Source organism: Trachypithecus francoisi, unplaced genomic scaffold, assembly GCF_009764315.1.
Source record: "Trachypithecus francoisi isolate TF-2019V2 unplaced genomic scaffold, Tfra_2.0 Lachesis_group2, whole genome shotgun sequence".
Taxonomy (NCBI): domain Eukaryota; kingdom Metazoa; phylum Chordata; class Mammalia; order Primates; family Cercopithecidae; genus Trachypithecus; species Trachypithecus francoisi.
The window spans coordinates 84,155,412-84,174,182 of record NW_022681465.1 but is presented as its reverse complement, the minus strand read 5'-3'; the positions used below and the strand labels follow the sequence as shown (position 1 = coordinate 84,174,182).

Here is an 18,771-nt window from a genome sequence, read left to right as displayed (position 1 = left end):
CAGTCAGCTCTCAATTATGTAGAATATCTTTGTTTTGAATAATCAAGACTCTCACTTCTTTTCTTCCAACCTAATTCTGCTTTTAGCCTCTCTTCTACTAAGAAACCAAAGGAGACTTGGGTCTAGTAAGAATTTGAAGCAGGGATTCTTAGTTAATGAAGCTCCTCAGTTGTTGTCAAGAAAGCACTATGTCTATACAAGTGAAACCCTAACATTTGAATTTGCCTTTTCCTCAGAAGCGGTATCTTGGTATTCTTTTTTTTTTTTTTTTTTTTTTTTTTTTTGAGGCGGAGTCTCGCTCTGTCGCCCGGACTGGAGTGCAGTGGCCGGATCTCAGCTCACTGCAAGCTCCGCCTCCCGGGTTTACGCCATTCTCCTGCCTCAGCCTCCCGAGTAGCTGGGACTACAGGCGCCCGCCACCTCGCCCGGCTAGTTTTTGTATTTTTAGTAGAGACGGGGTTTCACTGTGTTAGCCAGGATGGTCTCGATCTCCTGACCTCGTGATCCGCCCGTCTCGGCCTCCCAAAGTGCTGGGATTACAGGCTTGAGCCACCGCGCCCGGTATTCTTTAGTCCATTCACAGGCAGGACTTACTCTTAACTCTTGGGGGCCTCCCAGAAGTCCTCCCAGAAAGACTTTCTCCTTCTGGGGGCCTGTCTACCATGACAGCTCTGGACTATGAGATGTTTCCTTGGCTGGCTATGGGCTTAGCAAGTAGGATGTACTTTAACTGGTATTGATATCAAATAGAGAAAGAGGATTTTTTTTTTTTTTTTTTTACTTTAAAGAAAAACAGCTTGGCTGTCTCCATTTCCTCACTAGGGATTACGAGTATAATCTGATCTACCACTTAGCACAGGATGGGAGAGAAGGGAAAAAAGATTTTTTCCTTTAAAGAATCTATAAAATTGTCACCTTAACAACAAAAAAGTCCAAAGTTTCTTCACAAACAAGAAACCTTCAAACTGAAAAATTAACTAAACAACTCAACTGATTTTAATTCATCTAACCGTCAACTTTATGTTTTTCTAGTGTTTACACTTAGCATTTCTTGAAGTAAGATCTCTCTGTACATTTACATAAGAAATATTTGCGGTGCTCCTTAGACCTGCATATTCCTTGGGCCTTCAAACCTAGATTTCTGATGGTAAGAACCCAGAATATACATTTCCCAAAAGTTTCCCTGGCAGTTCCTTTGCTCCTTAAATTCTGAGAACCATATTCTAAGAAAGTACTTAAATATCCTTTTTAAAAAAGTGGTTTCCTGAGTAAATTATCCTTTCAAATGCCATTACGTGGTTTCCAAGGTGGAAATATTCACATCATTTATAAAATAAATTTCTGGTTGGAAGTTTTCTCCTGAAAAGCATTTTTCTTACTTGGAAAATTTTCAAAATCCATGTTAAATACAGTAATTATAGCATACAATTAGAACAAATAATTGTTATCTCATAATCTACTATATTGCATCTATGTTAACTGAAATCTAATAGTAGAAACCACAATTGGACTTATTTTTCAGTAGCTGAACAATAAATAGAATTTTTCTCTGATAGGAAACTATCAAAATAAAATTTATTGCCAATGGAAAGTTCTCTCTGTTAAACATTTAAGAAAACACTGTACCTATGATTTCTTTAAGAATTGTATTTTTAGCCCTTCCACTGCAATTCCAAATGAAATCTGATGCTGCTGACTTATATAATAATAGATTGTGACCATAAGTATTAGCATAAAGTAAATATGCTTCTTATTTATGGAATTACATAAGAAAGGCATTCATTAGAAGGGCAAACATTTTCTAACTCATAAGCTTCCATTTTAGACTTTTACCACTCATTTGTCTTTAAGAAGAAAGAAAATGAAAAGGGATGGTCCTGAGGCCTCACCTGTATATAAATGATGTGCTCAGGGCAACTCTGTGCTTGATTTACTACCATATTCTTCTGCAGGCACCTTTCATTGTTTTCTTTAAATAACCCCCTGGAGGTTACTCTGGATGAAAATCCGTCTGCATCAAGGGTGATGTTATATACAATGGCTATGATAAAAAATCATAAAGAAATGTTATTTCAAATCAACTTATAGGAAAAAGCATCTCTGCTTTATTGTGTCTTCTTGGACAAAGTATCTTACATCAAGAAAATATGGAAATAGTCTTCGTATTGGTGGCTTGTGAACCATAGCTAGCATCACATACCATTTGTCATTCTAGCTCTGATGTGACATAGGTGACTGTGCATACAAAGAAATGTGATTCAGAGAAATGTGGCTGTGAGCAGTGGAAAGAAAACTAGACTTGCCGCCAGGAAACCTACTGTGATGAACCTGGGCAAATTGCTCACTCCCACAAGCACGGGCTTCATTACTCATAACGCGGAGACACAGAATGGAAAGGAACAGTTGCTGAGCACCAGCAATCGGACACATTCTCATATATGCCATACAAGTTTTACAATGAATCTGGAAAGTGAATTTTATTATCTTATTTTTCAAATAATGAACTAGAATAAGTGATGTAAAATAATTCACCTAAGTTCACGCACCTAGTCAGAAGTAAAAGTTGGGTATTTTTGAAATAAGAACTCATGGTCTTTCTGCTTCTATCCAGTTGTAAGAAATAATTGTTATTGTGAAGATTAACAGAGATACTCTAAGATAACATGGACAGTGCCTGGCCTATTCTAGATGCTCACATAGGGAAATGCATGCAACACTGCAGCAATAAAGTCTCAATCAGGCAGACTTGGTTTGAATCCTAATTCTGCTGTTTATGAGCTCTGTGACTTGGGGTAATTTACTTACCCTCTTTGAACCTCTGTTTCCTAATATCAACCCATGAAAAAAAATTATGTGATAATAACTGATGTCAGTAGCCAGTGTCTAAACTATCAGAATTATTACCTTCAACTAAAGTCCACTGGCCGTATGTCCAAAACTGAGAGAGAACATCTGGTGCCATTCACAGCATCAGCTGCCTTACTGCCTTATTTGGGGTTATTCTATCTTACTTTATTATTTTCAATATTTTAAAGGTTGTATAGACTTCCCAAAATATGAATTCTACATGTTACCTTGAAAAAAATCTATCATATATATTGTACAAGTTTTCTTGCTCTAGTGACTTAACAATGCCAACAAAGATAGATAAAATGTTAAAGAATTAAATAAACTAAAAATAAGTTGTGAAGATGATGTAAAGGAAAAACAATGGCAGGGAGGTGAGTGCAGTTAGGACAAAGTTAGTCCACGTTATAATGCTTTTCCTTTTCTTTTTTCAAGCAGCTTTGTAAAAATGATACATAGCTTTGTAGGCTATGTTATTAATCTTAAACTGGAGTGTGCACCTGATGCAATAAATGATAGAAACCATATGCTTTATAAATTCACTTTCCACAGTTGTGAAGATGGGATTCGTGTCTTACACACTATTATTGCCAAGCAATGGAGTGACAAATGAGCTCACAATCATTTCACTTGGCTTGTCTGTGTGGACCTGAAGGCATCAGGAAAAAAGATTTACAGTGAAAGATGCCCAATAGTAAGAAAGGCCAGAAACCCTCGGCAGGCTGTAGATGGAAAGGAAATTCTCTGAAAGTAGAATTTTTGAGTGTGCATTGCTATAAGGGTTGAAGTATAGTCAAAAAGGGAAGATAACGTGAGACACATCTTTGCTTCAGGGCCAGAAGAGCTGACCAGCCCGCTGTTTCTGCCAACTAATATATTTCCCAAGTTAATCTATTAGGCAGACTAGCCACAATGTTTATACAGCAATGGTGTTTGACTTAACTATCATGTGTGCTCAGTTAGATGTGCTACAAGGCAGGTCAAGTGAGATATGCCACTCAAAATTAGGTCAATCTTTGAACACCAGCAGGGAAAACTTCCAAATGGATATGAAAAGTAGGAAAATATGGAAAGCACGTTGAGATTTGAATCTAATTTTGTTTGTGTTCTCACCTTATTTGTATCTTGGTATGAATAATGGCAAATAAACTGCTTCTGTATTTTCAGTTTTAAGTTAATGTATTTGTCACTTAACTGAATTCGATAGGAGCTACAGGTTCTGAAGTTTAAAGCCAAATTCTGATGGAAGGGGAATGGGGACCCATGAAGCAGCGGTTCATGAAAGAAGGTAGTTTTGAATCAAGTGTTAAATTGCAAGTTATGTATTGAGCATGGTGAGATAACTGGGGCAGGAGAGATGAAGGTGAGATAATGTGCTTAGAAAAAGCTTCGAAGAGGAGGCAGGACCTTTGCCAGGCCTTGAAAGACAACTTGGCCAGCCCAAGAGAAAAGACAACAATTCCTGCTGACACTTGCCCACAATGATTTCCTCACCCTTCCCCATCTGATGAGACATAATTCTGACTTGTATTCATTTCTCTGTATTATTTAGAACATTTAAAACACTGGGCAAAAGTTATATATTGCTTTTCATGCTCTCTTTCATTATTTCATTTTTATTAATTCCTCAAGAACAGGAAAAATACTTGATACTTTTACTGAACCTGTCCTATATAGATCATGACATAACCAACATGATATAGTCATCTGAGTGACAGTTCAGCATAATCTGTGTATGCTCAAGGTTTTAAGTAAGAGAAGTGGAGGTAAGAGAAACTCAAAAGATGGAGACAGGAGGGCCCTTGGTTATGTCATAGAGATTACAACTTTTTGCAGCAGAACCTTCTAGAGATGTGGAAGGAAGATCTAAACTAACCTTCCATGACTAATGAACCATTCTCAGGCATCTCCAGTGTATGGAAACTTAAGTGTCTGTAACTAAAGACCCTTATTTCTCTTGGCCTACAAACCAAAATATGTTATATTCAGGACTAAAACTCTGTAAGCCAATCAATTTCTATACAGATTATTTCAGATCTACGCACCCACTTGATTATTTTGCTTAGTAGGTCTGAACTTTGCACTGAAGCAGAGTTTGAGAATTATCTGAGCATTCTTATTGACCAAAGTGATTTTTTCTGGTGTGAATGAAGCTTCTATAGCTATATCAGCAATACTTTGTGACCTAAAAGACATAAAGAGGAACAGATGGATGGATGTTATTACTGAGCACACGTATTATATCCTTTATCAAAGAGGACCCAGTACCAGCATTACTGAATTTTTCTCTCTAAAGCACATTAGCAGTAGTTTATATTTGAAGGCTCTAAGATGGCAGACAGACATAATTTTTTTTTTTTAAATTTGTGACTGCATCACTGACACAATCCACATTTAACATATTATTTATTTATTTATTTATTATACTTTAAGTTCTGGGATACATGTAGGTAATCTTGATAACACTACTCTGAAATGATTTTAACTGATTTGTTCAGTAAATATATTTTCTTGTTTTTTAATGTCTTAAATATTATTCTTGAGTTTTATTTTTTCCACATAAAAGCTTCATTCTGCAATAAAAATAATGCACTTCATTCTTTAAAAGCACAAGTGAGATTTGTAAATAGTATCATTAAACTCAGAAATAAAAAAAATCAATGAATATTATTCTGTTGTTCAAATATTTGGACTTTAAAGCACATTTTTTGACAGAGACAAATGAATGGAGATTCTTGATTGAATAATCAACTTCTTTCTGATTCTATTCCCTTGCCAGTTCAATATATTTATTTTTGACCTTGAATCACATGACCTTCATATTGTTCCACTTGAATCTTCAATTCCTATGGAAGTCAATGAGAGGTCAGCTAAACCTAAATAATGGCTTATTGTTTATGACTAATAATTTTAAAATATACCTTTTAGTCACATAGAAGTTACACTTTACTTGTGCTGTCTGAATTTTCAGTATTCTGAATGCACTCTCATGAGGCTTCCCTTCTGTATGCTGAGATAAGGCTATTTATTGGAAGATAACATTCAGAAATAGCCTGGATACCATTTTCAGAAATTTATGTTTTCTATGCACTGTTTTTACTCACCATATGAGGAGAGAAATGTATTTCTAATGGTGAGCAAATATATCTATTTTTCACACTTGGAAAAACATATTTATTCCTTTAAGCAAACTATGATACATCAATTTCCTATAGTCTTATAGAATGCATGTGGCATTTCTATAATATGAGTACAGACATGTTCTGCTTTCTTAGCAGGTAATTTGTAGTTTGTGTCTGGCTCTTGTTGACTCACCAGAGTTGAACCACTTGTCCAAAGGCACCAATGGACACATCGGTGATGGAATCCCCATTTAAATCTCCATAGCCATCCAAGGACCGCCCAAAGTACTGGAGATGGCTCCTAAAGGCTCCATCGGATCCCAAGATTTTCTAAAAGAGCAAGTTTGACACGAAATTATGGTACACAACAGCTGAACAAGAAAATGGCAGCCTCTGCATTTCATTATTATGTTTTCTATGTAGTCATTTTCCAGATTGTAAACACAATCTGGAATAAACATTCTCTACAAATTCTGAAGATTAGTTTTTAAATCACGTCTTATTATCTGATCTCTGTATCACTCTTACAGCCACATTTTCATCAAGGGGACAGCATACATCTTTAATAAAAATCATAAACCAGTGAAAAGATCAGTGGGCTGGGAGCAAATTGAGGCAAGTTCAGGTACAGGGTTCCGTTCCTAGTTCTTTTCCCTCAGGTCTTACTTCAAAATTGACTGCTCAGTGAGGCCTCATTAGTCACCCCTTCAACCACCTCATACTCTTATTTCTGAAATTTTATTTCCTATTTTAATTTCATTTGCTTTTAAAAAAATTTCTTTATTACTATCTGGAACACTTGGTCTTATCTACTTCTTTTTTTTCATTTGTCTCCTCCAATATCATATAAGGCACACAAAGATCAGAATTGTGTCTGTCCTGTTCTTATAGCATCCCCAGAGTCTAGAACAGTGCTTGGCACATAGTGGAGGCTCATTTAACATTTGTTGAGTGAAATAATGAAGTTAGAAAATAAGAGGGATGGATTGCATGGTTTACATGATGCTTTCTACGTCTAATATGGTAAGACCTACAAATAAATACGTCACGGCAGCTCCTGGATTACCTGGGAATACTTCGTGCGGACAGTGCCCTGATGACCATTATAAATGTATACAGCTCCAGAATTCTGATTTTCTAGTGGTGAACCAACAATCACATCGTTAAAGCCATCCATGTTGATGTCTGAAAGAGCTGCAATTGCTGAACCAAATCGAGCATTTTCAATGCCCTCGGGGCCTTCAAGAAATTGGTGCTGACCCAAAATGCCCTTGCAAAGGGGAAACAAAAGGATGGTTAGAGCAAACCTTACAACTTGTATAATTAAAATTCAGAGCAGCTGGGTGTGGTGACGCATGCCTGTAATCCCAAAGATTCCAGAGGCTGAGGCAGAAGGAGTACTTGAAGCCAGGTATTTGAGACCTACTTAAGCAATAGTGAGACCCTGTCTCTACAAAACATTTTTGTAAAAGGTTAGCCAGGAGTGGTGGCACACACCTGTAGTCCTAGCTCTCAGGAGGCTGAAGTGGGAGGATCGGTTGAGCCCAGGAATTAGAGGCTGCAGTGAGCTATGATCATACCCCTGCACTCCAGCCTGGGTAACAGAGCAAGACCCCATCCATTTAAAAAAGTGAAAAACATATGATAAAAAAGAAAATAAATTTCAGAGCAATCGATGACCAAACTAATTTTTTAATGTTAAAAATGGATAAAATTTTAAACCTGAACTATTTATGATCAGAATTATAAATAAGAATTTTAGTAAGGTCATAAATATCTGCTCCTAAACCAAGGTGAAAGGAGACAATTCTCTTTCCTGTAGCTGAACAGCATCAATTTCTTGGTCTCATTTTTCTCTCAATAATACGATCTTCACCTATTTCCAACCTTTTGATTTAAAATTTTTCTGGTGAAAACTACTAATATCTTGAATGAAATTAAAGCAGACACAGAACAAAATAAAACACAATATCTTAATTTAGGCTTTCTGTAAAAGTGACCAAATAGTGACATAATTATAATGGTACAGGAAGTCAAAAATGAGATTAATATCTCCATTATTAAAAACACTAAATAATTCTGTGTGAAGGAAAAGACATTTCCTTGTAAAACACAGTTTTTTTCCTTAGATTTCATAATAAAGTATGGAAATATTTCATGACTTCACAAGAAAGCAATGTTTCTCAACCATGAAACTGGGTCAGTGTTGATTCTTTCTCCTTTATTATAATCTTACAAAAATTGTTACTGAGTTTGACATGGTATTAAAAGATCTTTTAATTTTCAACAATTAATGACAATTCAGTATATCTCACAAGTAAGAAATATTTAAAGAATGGGGGATTTGTCAGTTTTTCAAACAAGCAAATAGGTCCAGCCTTTGTGGATACTCAATTATACTTTCTTTATATGTATAAATGCTTTAGAATTGTTTTAATTAATTACTTCTGTTAAGAGGTTAATGTTTACATAAATATCAGTACATCAGGTACGACAAAATATCACAACACTTAACCATAATATTTACTACTTTAACATTAGCTTCTCTTTTCCATCCTTTCCCTTCTGTTGTCATATAATTTTCTGTGTCAATCTGTGCCTTTAATTTGGTTTCCTTTTTTTATTTCAAGGAGTTAATTATATTTATATACATGGATTTAGAGAGTTCAGTCTACAAATTGGAAATATTATGCTTTTCCTTGTTCACGTATGGTGTTTTTTTGTGGAAGGACTTGAAACTTCAAGAGTTGGACACATGCCTAAATGTTACACTAAGCAATGACATTTCCTGACAAACTAATGTAGGAAGCATCTGGGATCACATGGAATTTACAATGTGCCTGGTACAACTTGTGTTTTTCACTGTCATCTGATAACAAGATAGCATTGCCCTGTTATTTCTGTCTTTATAGAAAAAATTACACGTGATACTAGAGAAATACACAAATGTTTGTGTGTATGCATATTTCAATAAACAATGTACACTTATAATGACTTTATTTGCATGAGACTATATATTCAAAGACCTCTCATGGAAAATGGCAGTACACTATACATTCAACTCTAGTTTTTCCCATTAATGTAATTTTAAAAATCATAACTTAACGGGGACATCCTCAAAAATGATGAAATGTAATCCATACTATCTGTGCAAATTATCATGCAATAATAATAAATTTTTCTTTCCAAATGCAGGTTAAATTGTCAATACTAAAGCAAATTAAACTGTTAGTTTAACGATTTTTTCTTTTTTTTACCTTTTTGATAGTAAACAGGTAGACTCTTCCTTCCTCTTTCTTTAGGTCATTCATGTACATTGGTGCACCTACCAAGAGCACATCTGTAATGGTGTCTTTATCCACATCAACTGAACACAGCACGCTACCGAAATAGGAGCCTATCTGGAGCAATAAAACATGTTAACCTTAGAATTCCTAGGATTCACATACTTCTAATATTACACTGAACATTTACTTGCTCATTCAATACACAAAAATTGAGTGTTTACTATTTGCAAAGTGCTAGGAATATGAAGACAGACAGCATAGTCCCTTCCTGCAGGTTCTAACACCATCTAACACCTGGTTCTTAAATCTTAGTGTGCACAAGTATCTCCAAGAAAATGCCTTTGAAATACAGATCCCTGAGACCCATTTCTAGAGATTCTGATGTAATGTCTAGAATGTGATCCAGAACACAGCAATTTAAATTAGCATTCCAGGTGTTTCTGACGCCAGGGGGTCAAAGGCATACTTATAAGGCAAACTTTACATAGGTATGTGAGGTCTGTTGTAGTGAAAGGCAGGAGAGGTAGAGGCAGGGAGAATAAATAATTAAGCTTCTGTAGTAAAATAAATTGTAATAGAGGAAAGTTCCAAATGCTGAGTGATCAGAGAGCAGGAGAGTCAGGAAGGCTTAGAAAGTTAAAATATCATTTGAATTGCAAAGTAAGAAGGACATGGAGTTTTCTAGGCGGAGGGAAGTGGTGAAGCACATATGATGATGTAAGTGTACAAGGCATGATATGAGACAGGTAAGCAGTTGCTGGATAGATTGGGACAGGAGGACTAGGTGGAGATAAATTAAAATAAGAAAAGCTGAGACTTTGAACATTCATCTCATTCAACAGCATTCAATGCATGCCTATGTGAACACTTTTTAAGGATTTAGAAATGACTAAGAAATGATTCCTTTCATAACACTATCACTGTTATTTTCTAAATTAAAAAGGAACTTCTTTAAAATATCAAAAGAGAGAGAAAGTATGTGACCATAGCTAATTTATGGTCATGGAAGTCAAGAGCTCAGGTCTTCTTACTCCTAGAAAATCCATAGCAATAGCAGGATCACACTTAATCTAAGAGAAGAGAAATCTTTGTAAGTTTCTCCAGCTCAAAGAAGGAAACCACTTTTTGTTGGTTGTCAGGGATTAGTGATGCTCATTTTAAATGTGTGTCAAGCCCCTGGGTCAAAACTGTTTAGTAAGGAAACAGGAAGCAATCAGCTGACCTTTGCCCTAGCAACAGATCTTTGCTGTAGTGGGCCATAACTGGGATTCATCATAGGGTCTAACTACCAAACTGTCACCCATCAGTTGAAAGTGGCAGAGAAGATAATTGCTTTACTTTTAGAATCTTCAAAACTAAAAGGACATTTTGACAGGTCCAGATGCAGAAGTTCAGTTTTTATAATGTTATGTTGCTCCCTTCTTCTGATTATTTCCTCTCCAAATCCTTGTTTCTGGTGTGTGCTTACCTACAAAGCAGTGGTTAGGTGCCTGCCATCACAACTAAATAATGTCCATGCCTTATTAATCCAGGGAGTCAAAAACATGAAGGGGATGTAATCAAACAGGACAACCTCTGAGTCCAGCAAGGACTGCGTTTTAATGACAGCTCAATCCATGGACACAGTGTGACCTAAAAAAGCTAGCTAAATTCCCAGTCAGTTGTCAAAAAGGAGGGCTATCTTCTTGGTATTGTTGTGACGATTTAAGGAATACACTAGTAAACTCAGATTACAGAGCCAATCACAGAGTAGGCACTCAGGTCATGTCGGTTTCCACTTCTGCTCACCCGACTCCCCACCTGCCCAGTTGCCCATAAAATTAATTTCACCTGCTAAACAGTGAGATTTACCTGGTCACCTCGGTGAGCCTGAATAACTGTGACATTGCCACTCTCATTCACACTGTACAGCACTATCTGGCCGGTGTAATTTGCCCGAGGAGCACCAGCAACAAAGTGGGTGCTTTCTCCAGTAGAAATTGCAGCCACAGAGTAACCTAAAAGATAAGGAGCATCAGAGTGATTACCATTGAATATCTGAGCAAAACAAGGTTAAAATCAGTTAGTAAAGGTGACCAGAGATCCTTTTGTGTTAGATGTGATGCAAAGTTTCTCGTGCTCCTGAATACATCACTGAGGACATGTCTTCCTTTTTCTAAGATGAATTACTCCTGTGCTTTGACGTGAAGCACTTCCCTGTGTAGATGGGACTTCTACCTATAAAACTGCCTCTAGATTCCAGTTTGTCCTCATTGGCCACCTGTGAACTTGGTATTCAACAAATATTTCTGGAACGAATGAATAAATGTATTTAAAAGGTAGTGTTGCACAGTAGAAAGAACACAGGTCTTGGAAACAGTCCGAGGTTTGAATTCTGGATTTGCCACTTACTAGGTTGTTGAACTTTAGACAAGTTAATCTTCCTATCTCTCAAAGGCAAAACATCCCCGAAAGACTGGTTGGAAAGATTTAAATGTTTATGTAGACAGACTAGCCAGCTCAGGAACTGTCCCATAGTAAGTCTGCAAAATCAGTAGCTGCTTATTATAAGAACAAGAAGACTAAGAGCTCTAAAACAATATAAGATTATCACTTACTGTATTTACTTTTGGGAACTATTTCCATTTTGGAGGAACACAATCATGTTCCAGGAATTACAACCACTTGACCAGTCAGAAGAAACTAGTGAGTATAATACAGTACTCCAACAAGTAGTTATGCCTTTAGGGCCGACTGGCAGAGACAACATATATATGTGTAATAAATATGACAATTAGATGACAGACAGTTCAAGGGTTTTGCTGAACACACTCTGAGATTCAACAAAGAGCTGGTTTAAAGCAAGGGAACTTAAGTTTGCTGAGCCAATTATTACTATGCCTTACCTAAATATGAACTGTGATTTCTGTCCTGCAGAATTTGGTCAAAGGCCTGTTTAGGAAAGATCAAATGGCCATGAGATGTCTTCTGGACAATGGTCCCACTCCAGCCAAAAGCTCCCACTGCACCCAGCATCAGAATATCCTAAAATAATTGAAAAATGAAGATCATTAAACAAACCATCTTTAAAGCATAAGAATGCAGGGGAGGCAAAACATTGAAATAAATTGTTTAGATTTATTAAAAATGATGAAATATATATGAACATATATTGATATATCTCTGAATTGTCTTAATATATTTGTGCTAGAGAACAAGCCTTCCCATTGGCTGTGTTATTTTGAACTTTATTTAGTATGACATGTTATACAGACAAACCTTTGTAATAACCTATAGTATAGGACAGGTACATAGCCATTTTCAAATGTCCCGTTCAAAGGCATATATTTGCCAATGGTAAACCCTTATGACCTTTAGAAAGGAGTCAGAAGTGGGCCTCTCACTCCACATATTTATAAGGAAAGCTCACAGCCAGATATGAGACATGCTTGAGAAACAGGAAGTACTGACACAGGAGAGACGGAGATGCTGCTGCTATCCCAGACACATCTTGGGAGGCCCTCTTCCGACTTGCTCTATTTTCAGCTTTCTTCCTCTCTCTTCCTGACCCCTTCTCAAATGTTCCTGTATATTCACATATTCCATCTATTTGATAATAGCACAGCTACAAGAGGCACTTATAGCTGTGATATTCAATCTATTGGAAGGAAAATAACCATTTGTCAGCCCTGTGGGGAGGGCAAAGGAGGAAGCCTACTCTGAATTGACTTGAAACCCAATCTAAACAGTCAAAGCTACAAATCATCACAGAAGGCAGATTTGGTGAGGATGAGATACACTATTTTAAATTTTTTATTCTTCCATCTTAGAACATACCAAAGATATGATGTTGGACTAAAAACTACAAGCCATGAAAAATAGCAAGTAAGGAAAAGATGTGTTCTACTTTGAAGATAAGAGACCATGAAGTTATGTGAATGACTGTAGTATTGAGGGACTCTGGAATGTGGGGTGCATGAAAGGACTTTAGGGTATGTACAAAAACCTCATGGGATTGTGTGGAAAATTCTCCATGCATAGATCCATTTATATATTTTGTTTTCTGAGGGAAAGATCCATAACTTCTTTTTTTTTTTTTTTTTTTTTTTTTGAGGCGGAGTCTCGCTCTGTCGCCGGGACTGGAGTGCAGTGGCCAGATCTCAGCTCACTGCAAGCTCTACCTCCCGGGTTTACGCCATTCTCCTGCCTCAGCCTCCCGAGTAGCTGGGACTACAGGCACCCGCCACCTCGCCTGGCTAGTTTTTGTATTTTTTAGTAGAGACGGGGTTTCACCATGTTAGCCAGGATGGTCTCGATCTCCCGACCTCATGATCCGCCCGTCTCGGCCTCCCAAAGTGCTGGGATTACAGGCTTGAGCCACCGTGCCCGGCCAAGATCCATAACTTCTATGAGTATATCTAAGGATTGATGATCGAGAAAAAGTCAGCTCCTTTGATTCTAGACAGAAAACAAGCTGTTTTTGGTCCTCTGACCTGCCAATGAAATCCTCTGACTTCCTATTGTTCCTTAAATATTTCCCAGGATCTCTTTCTCTTTTTCTTTTTTCCCTCCTTTCACTATCTCTCTCATCTCCTGACTCAAATTAGAATCAGGGGCCCAGGAGGTGGATGTTTGTGAGAGATAGAAATGAACTTCCCTGAGCTGAAAAGAGTGTTGTACTCCAATCCCACGTCACATTTTTCCTACCTCCTTATTTTTTCAACTCTTTTCTATCTGCTCTTAGAAAAAGACACTATGACAACTCAGAATTTGACCATGACAGTGATGACAACAGTGAATGTTTTTAACAAACATTTCCAGTAGTTAAAAATTGATTCAAAGACAATTCCTGCAGGAATAATACCTTAAGTTAATATACTGTCTATGCCCTGGAGTACTCAAAGACTTTCTTGTATACTATCAGCTTTCCCCCATATAAGATCCCTGTGAAACAGGGAAGGGAAAGACATTGTTAACCTTCACATTTTAGAGGTAAATCAGCAGCACAAAGAAACTAAACGACCGAGACTAGGAATCAGAAGGGCTGATCCCTAGATGGCTGTCTTCCCACTTAATGTATAAGGTTACTGTGTCTGGAAGTGTTATGCCAAATGACAACATGGCTTGAAGCTATCTGATATACACACATTTTGAGGAGAGTAATCTGCGCTGAATCCAACTTGTGACATTTCCATCTGAAAGTTGTCTCCTCCTTGAACAGTACCTGGAACATTCAATTTAAAAAATTTTATTACTGTCAGTAATTTTAAATCAAGTTTTCTTTTTTTTTTTTTTTTTTTTTTTTTGAGGCGGAGTCTCGCTCTGTCGCCGGGACTGGAGTGCAGTGGCCAGATCTCAGCTCACTGCAAGCTCTACCTCCCGGGTTTACGCCATTCTCCTGCCTCAGCCTCCCGAGTAGCTGGGACTACAGGCACCCGCCACCTCGCCTGGCTAGTTTTTGTATTTTTTAGTAGAGACGGGGTTTCACCATGTTAGCCAGGATGGTCTCGATCTCCCGACCTCATGATCCGCCCGTCTCGGCCTCCCAAAGTGCTGGGATTACAGGCTTGAGCCACCGCGCCCGGCCTAAATCAAGTTTTCAAACACAGGCAGACATGTATGTACATACACGCCTACAAACACAAACACACACTGTTCCAACACTCACCCCAAAATACAGAGCTTGTGTATTCTGGGAAGAAGAAATTACTAAGAAAGTGTTCTAGCAGGTTATAGAAATAACAATATTTCCAAGGTAGTGTTCATAGTTGGCATTAATCTTAATTGAACACTGATGTATTTAGCAGAATATGCATGACGTTCTTGATACCAAAGGACACTCAACAAAGGGTATAAGGTAAGGTGAAAACTGAGATGATAATTTTTTAAAAATTTGATCATTACTAACTAAGAAACTAACTGAAATTTTAGCTTTGAAATATTGGTACTGATAATGTACACATATCTCAGATGCAGGTGGACTAGCTGGGCAATTGATCTGTAGTGAAGACTGCTGGGAGATAATTGAGTTAGCTATTAGGAATCAGAATTCAAGACTGAGTAGGAGTTTTACCAACTGGGAAGTTTGTTCTGGTTCTGTATATGTGCTTGCCTCTGTCACTGACACTATAAGATCCAATTGGCGGCCGGGCGCGGTGGCTCAAGCCTGTAATCCCAGCACTTTGGGAGGCTGAGACGGGCGGATCACGAGGTCAGGAAATCGAGACCATCCTGGCTAACACGGTGAAACCCCGTCTCTACTAAAAAATACAAAAAACTAGCCGGGTGAGGTGGCGGGCGCCTGAAGTCCCACCTACTCGGGAGGCTGAGGCAGGAGAATGGCGTAAACCCGGGAGGTTGGAGCTTGCAGTGAGCTGAGATCCGGCCACTGCACTCCAGCTTGGGCGGCAGAGCGAGACTCCGTCTCAAAAAAAAAAAAAAAAAGATCCAATTGGTACTTATTTTCCATACAGTATGATCAAAATGGTTACATTTCACTAATCTCCACAAAAAGGAAGCTAAATTACTGGACTGACACTTTAACACAGAAAAGAAGACCAACTGCACTGTACAACGTAGTCTTATTTAGAAGATAAAATAATTTACACAGGATGAGTAGAGATAATTTTTAATAAAATAGAATAATGTTCCCCAAAGTCCATAATAGCAGATAATGCTCAAAATCATTTCTAGCTAGCTTGTAGACTGCAATTGTTCTCATTCATTCCATTACAAACAAATACAATTATCAGTGTGGATAGCCCAGTGATTTTGTGTTATCTCAGGGCACATTGGATTTAAATGGTTATTTAAACAACTTTGAAGCACCATGGGATACTGAAGAAGCAATAAAGCTTTTTGAGTAATTCCAGTGGATAATCAAATCAAGATTTGACTATATGAATGAATAATTTATGCAATACCTTTAGACCCAGACTCTAAGGATGTACCTGATACATAGGATTCCAATAACATATGTTCTTTATTGCAAAGAGTTATTTGGGTTAACCATCAAGAACTAGGATTTGGGTCATGTGTATTTTTTTTTCTTTTAACCCGCTGTGAAGTGTGTGCTAGTTCCCCACACAGTGAGCTCCTGAACATGTGATCTTTCTGCACTAACTAGATTTTCCAAGGCCACCTAAGTAAATTATTTTAGGTCCTATAAATAAAATTTTTCCTCAAAAACTGAACTATTAAAAATATTTGCTGTATTTTTCTAATTTTAAAAATATATATGCTTAATGTAAACAAATTCAAGAATTTTAGTACTTACATAACACAGTGTAAAAGGATAAAACCATTTATGATTCTAATAGATATGAATACATCATCCCCCAAAAGTCATAACAATTTATCATTCTATCAACAGTGTTTGAGCTTCTTTTCTTCCTGATAATCTCTCCAAGATTAAACATTATTATTCTCTGTCATCTTTCAGGCAAAACATAATGTTGGTTTAATTTATATTTTTTAATACTTACTGAAAGTATTTAGAAATATACTTTGTAAATTGGGAATCTTTTCTTATGTTTATCAGTCATTTGTATTTTATCACTTATAAACTATTCATGTTTTTCATCCATTTTTCTTACTAATTGTAGGAGCTCTTTTTATACAAGGTATACAAGTTAACATTGATAAAGCAAATATGTGATAATAAACAACTATTTAAACATTTTGAAAGAAAATTCTTGAAAGGAATTTTTTTTTTACCTTCAATGCTGAAAATTTGTTCTCCTAATGTCCCAGCCTTTTCTAGTAGAGCTGCTTCATCAGACACATTGAAAAAGTATCTTTCTGTTGGAATACTAGCGATTGCTTTTATTTCTTTTATTAAATTTTTAGTATCAAGGGCATTTCTGTTTAAGTACCCAAGAACCTTGAAAATAGAGGAAGAGAATGTACAGTCATTATTGCTGTACGTTTTCCCTATGAGTACATTCCAGTCTATTTTGAACACAATAGCCCTTCTGGAGAAGCAAATCAAGCAACATTTCCATAACCCTTTATTTAGTAGACAGGATTGAAAATTATCAAGAAGCAGAGATAGAGTAAGAACTTTCTTTTATATTCAACTATGAACAGCCAATGGGAAAGTGTAGCTTTGAGAAGTGAGGCTATAAAGGAAGATTTACCCAATAGCTGCAAGACAAATAAAAAGAAAAGCCACTTACTGCTATGCCAAACCTCAGTATATTGTCATGGTTGCATTGATCAATCACAGCTTTCAACATTGAACCATCATGTGATTCACCATCAGTTACAACTACCATTACTTTGGTAGCACTTCGTCGTCCACCAGAAGCTGCTGAATAAGCATATTTTCTGTGGCAGATAAAGTTAAAGACTTGTTATCAAAATACGAAGTTAATATGAGAACCTCTGGTTTAAAATAGAAACATGAAACTAATTCTTTAAACAGAATATATTGTAACTCCATATTAACTCTGGCAACATATTTAATGTTCCATTTGTAGCTTGGAGAGAAATATATACAAATGTAAGTCTTTCTTGACATTAAAAAGTGTCTTGTATGTCAGGGCATATGTGTGTATATGTGTGCATGTATTTATCCCAGTATTCCTTAGAATTATTTTCTTCTAAGAAAGTTGAATTAATCAGTACCAATCAATAGAGCAAAGATATTTCTGTTATAAATTGTATGCATTAGGCTTGTGTTTACTTTTTCAATACTTATTTTTTTAAAGTAATAGATATCCATAATAAAAAAAAAAATCAGAGTATTTGGAAAGGTATAAACCAATGTGACACTAAACCCCTCTCCATAGGTAAGCACTATTATCAGTTTCTTGCATTTCCTTCTAGAAAATGTTTTATTTAGATGTAATATAGGTACAAGCATAGTCTACCCCTTAAACTTTTACTCAAATGAAGGATCATTCTTTTTTAAAAATTGTTTTATTTCCATAGGTTTTTTGGGAACAGGTGGTATTTGGTTACACATAAATCAGTACTTTAGTGGTGCTTTATGAGATTTGCACCCATCACCTGAGCAGAATACACTGAACCCAATTTGTAGTCTTTTATCCCTCACCCCCCTTCCCACCATTTCCCCCTGAGTCCCCAGAGTCCACTGTATCATTCTTATGCCTTTGCATCAAATGAGGGCATATTCTAAACAGTTGTTTTTCACTCTGATGGAGACCTTTCCATATCAGCACATATATGAAGGTCTCATTATTTTATTTTATTTTTTTAAATTTTTTTTTTTGAGACAGAGTCTCGCTCTGTCACCCAGGCTGGAGTGCTGTGGACGGATCTCAGCTCACTGCAAGCTCCGCCTCCCGGGTTCACGCCATTCTCCTGCCTCAGCCTCCCGGGTAGCTGGGACTACAGGCGCCGCCACGTCATCCGGCTAGCTTTTTTTGTGTTTTTTAGTAGAGACGGGGTTTCACCGTGTTAGCCAGGATGGTCTCGATCTCCTGACCTCGTGATCCGCCCATCTCGGCCTCCCAAAGTGCTGGGATTACAGGCTTGAGCCACCGCGCCCGGCCCATTATTTTTTTTAAATG

The 18,771-nt window shown here is 37.0% G+C and overlaps 1 protein-coding gene across 3 annotated transcripts in view; it reads right to left on the bottom strand.

Moving 5' to 3' along the window:
• The window catches only part of ITGA2 (integrin subunit alpha 2), a 112,729-nt gene that overhangs the window by 23,167 nt on the left and 70,791 nt on the right, over nucleotides 1-18,771 (bottom strand). For all 3 annotated transcript variants that reach the window (XM_033179544.1, XM_033179546.1, XM_033179547.1), the window contains 10 exons: nucleotides 17,413-17,563; nucleotides 16,952-17,117; nucleotides 14,383-14,459; nucleotides 12,142-12,280; nucleotides 11,108-11,253; nucleotides 9,227-9,370; nucleotides 7,036-7,239; nucleotides 6,163-6,299; nucleotides 4,893-5,032; nucleotides 1,890-2,041 (listed from right to left, as the gene is read on the bottom strand). In XM_033179544.1, coding sequence (XP_033035435.1) covers nucleotides 1,890-2,041; nucleotides 4,893-5,032; nucleotides 6,163-6,299; nucleotides 7,036-7,239; nucleotides 9,227-9,370; nucleotides 11,108-11,253; nucleotides 12,142-12,280; nucleotides 14,383-14,459; nucleotides 16,952-17,117; nucleotides 17,413-17,563 — 1,456 coding nt within the window. The remainder of the gene's footprint in view (nucleotides 1-1,889; nucleotides 2,042-4,892; nucleotides 5,033-6,162; nucleotides 6,300-7,035; nucleotides 7,240-9,226; nucleotides 9,371-11,107; nucleotides 11,254-12,141; nucleotides 12,281-14,382; nucleotides 14,460-16,951; nucleotides 17,118-17,412; nucleotides 17,564-18,771) is intronic.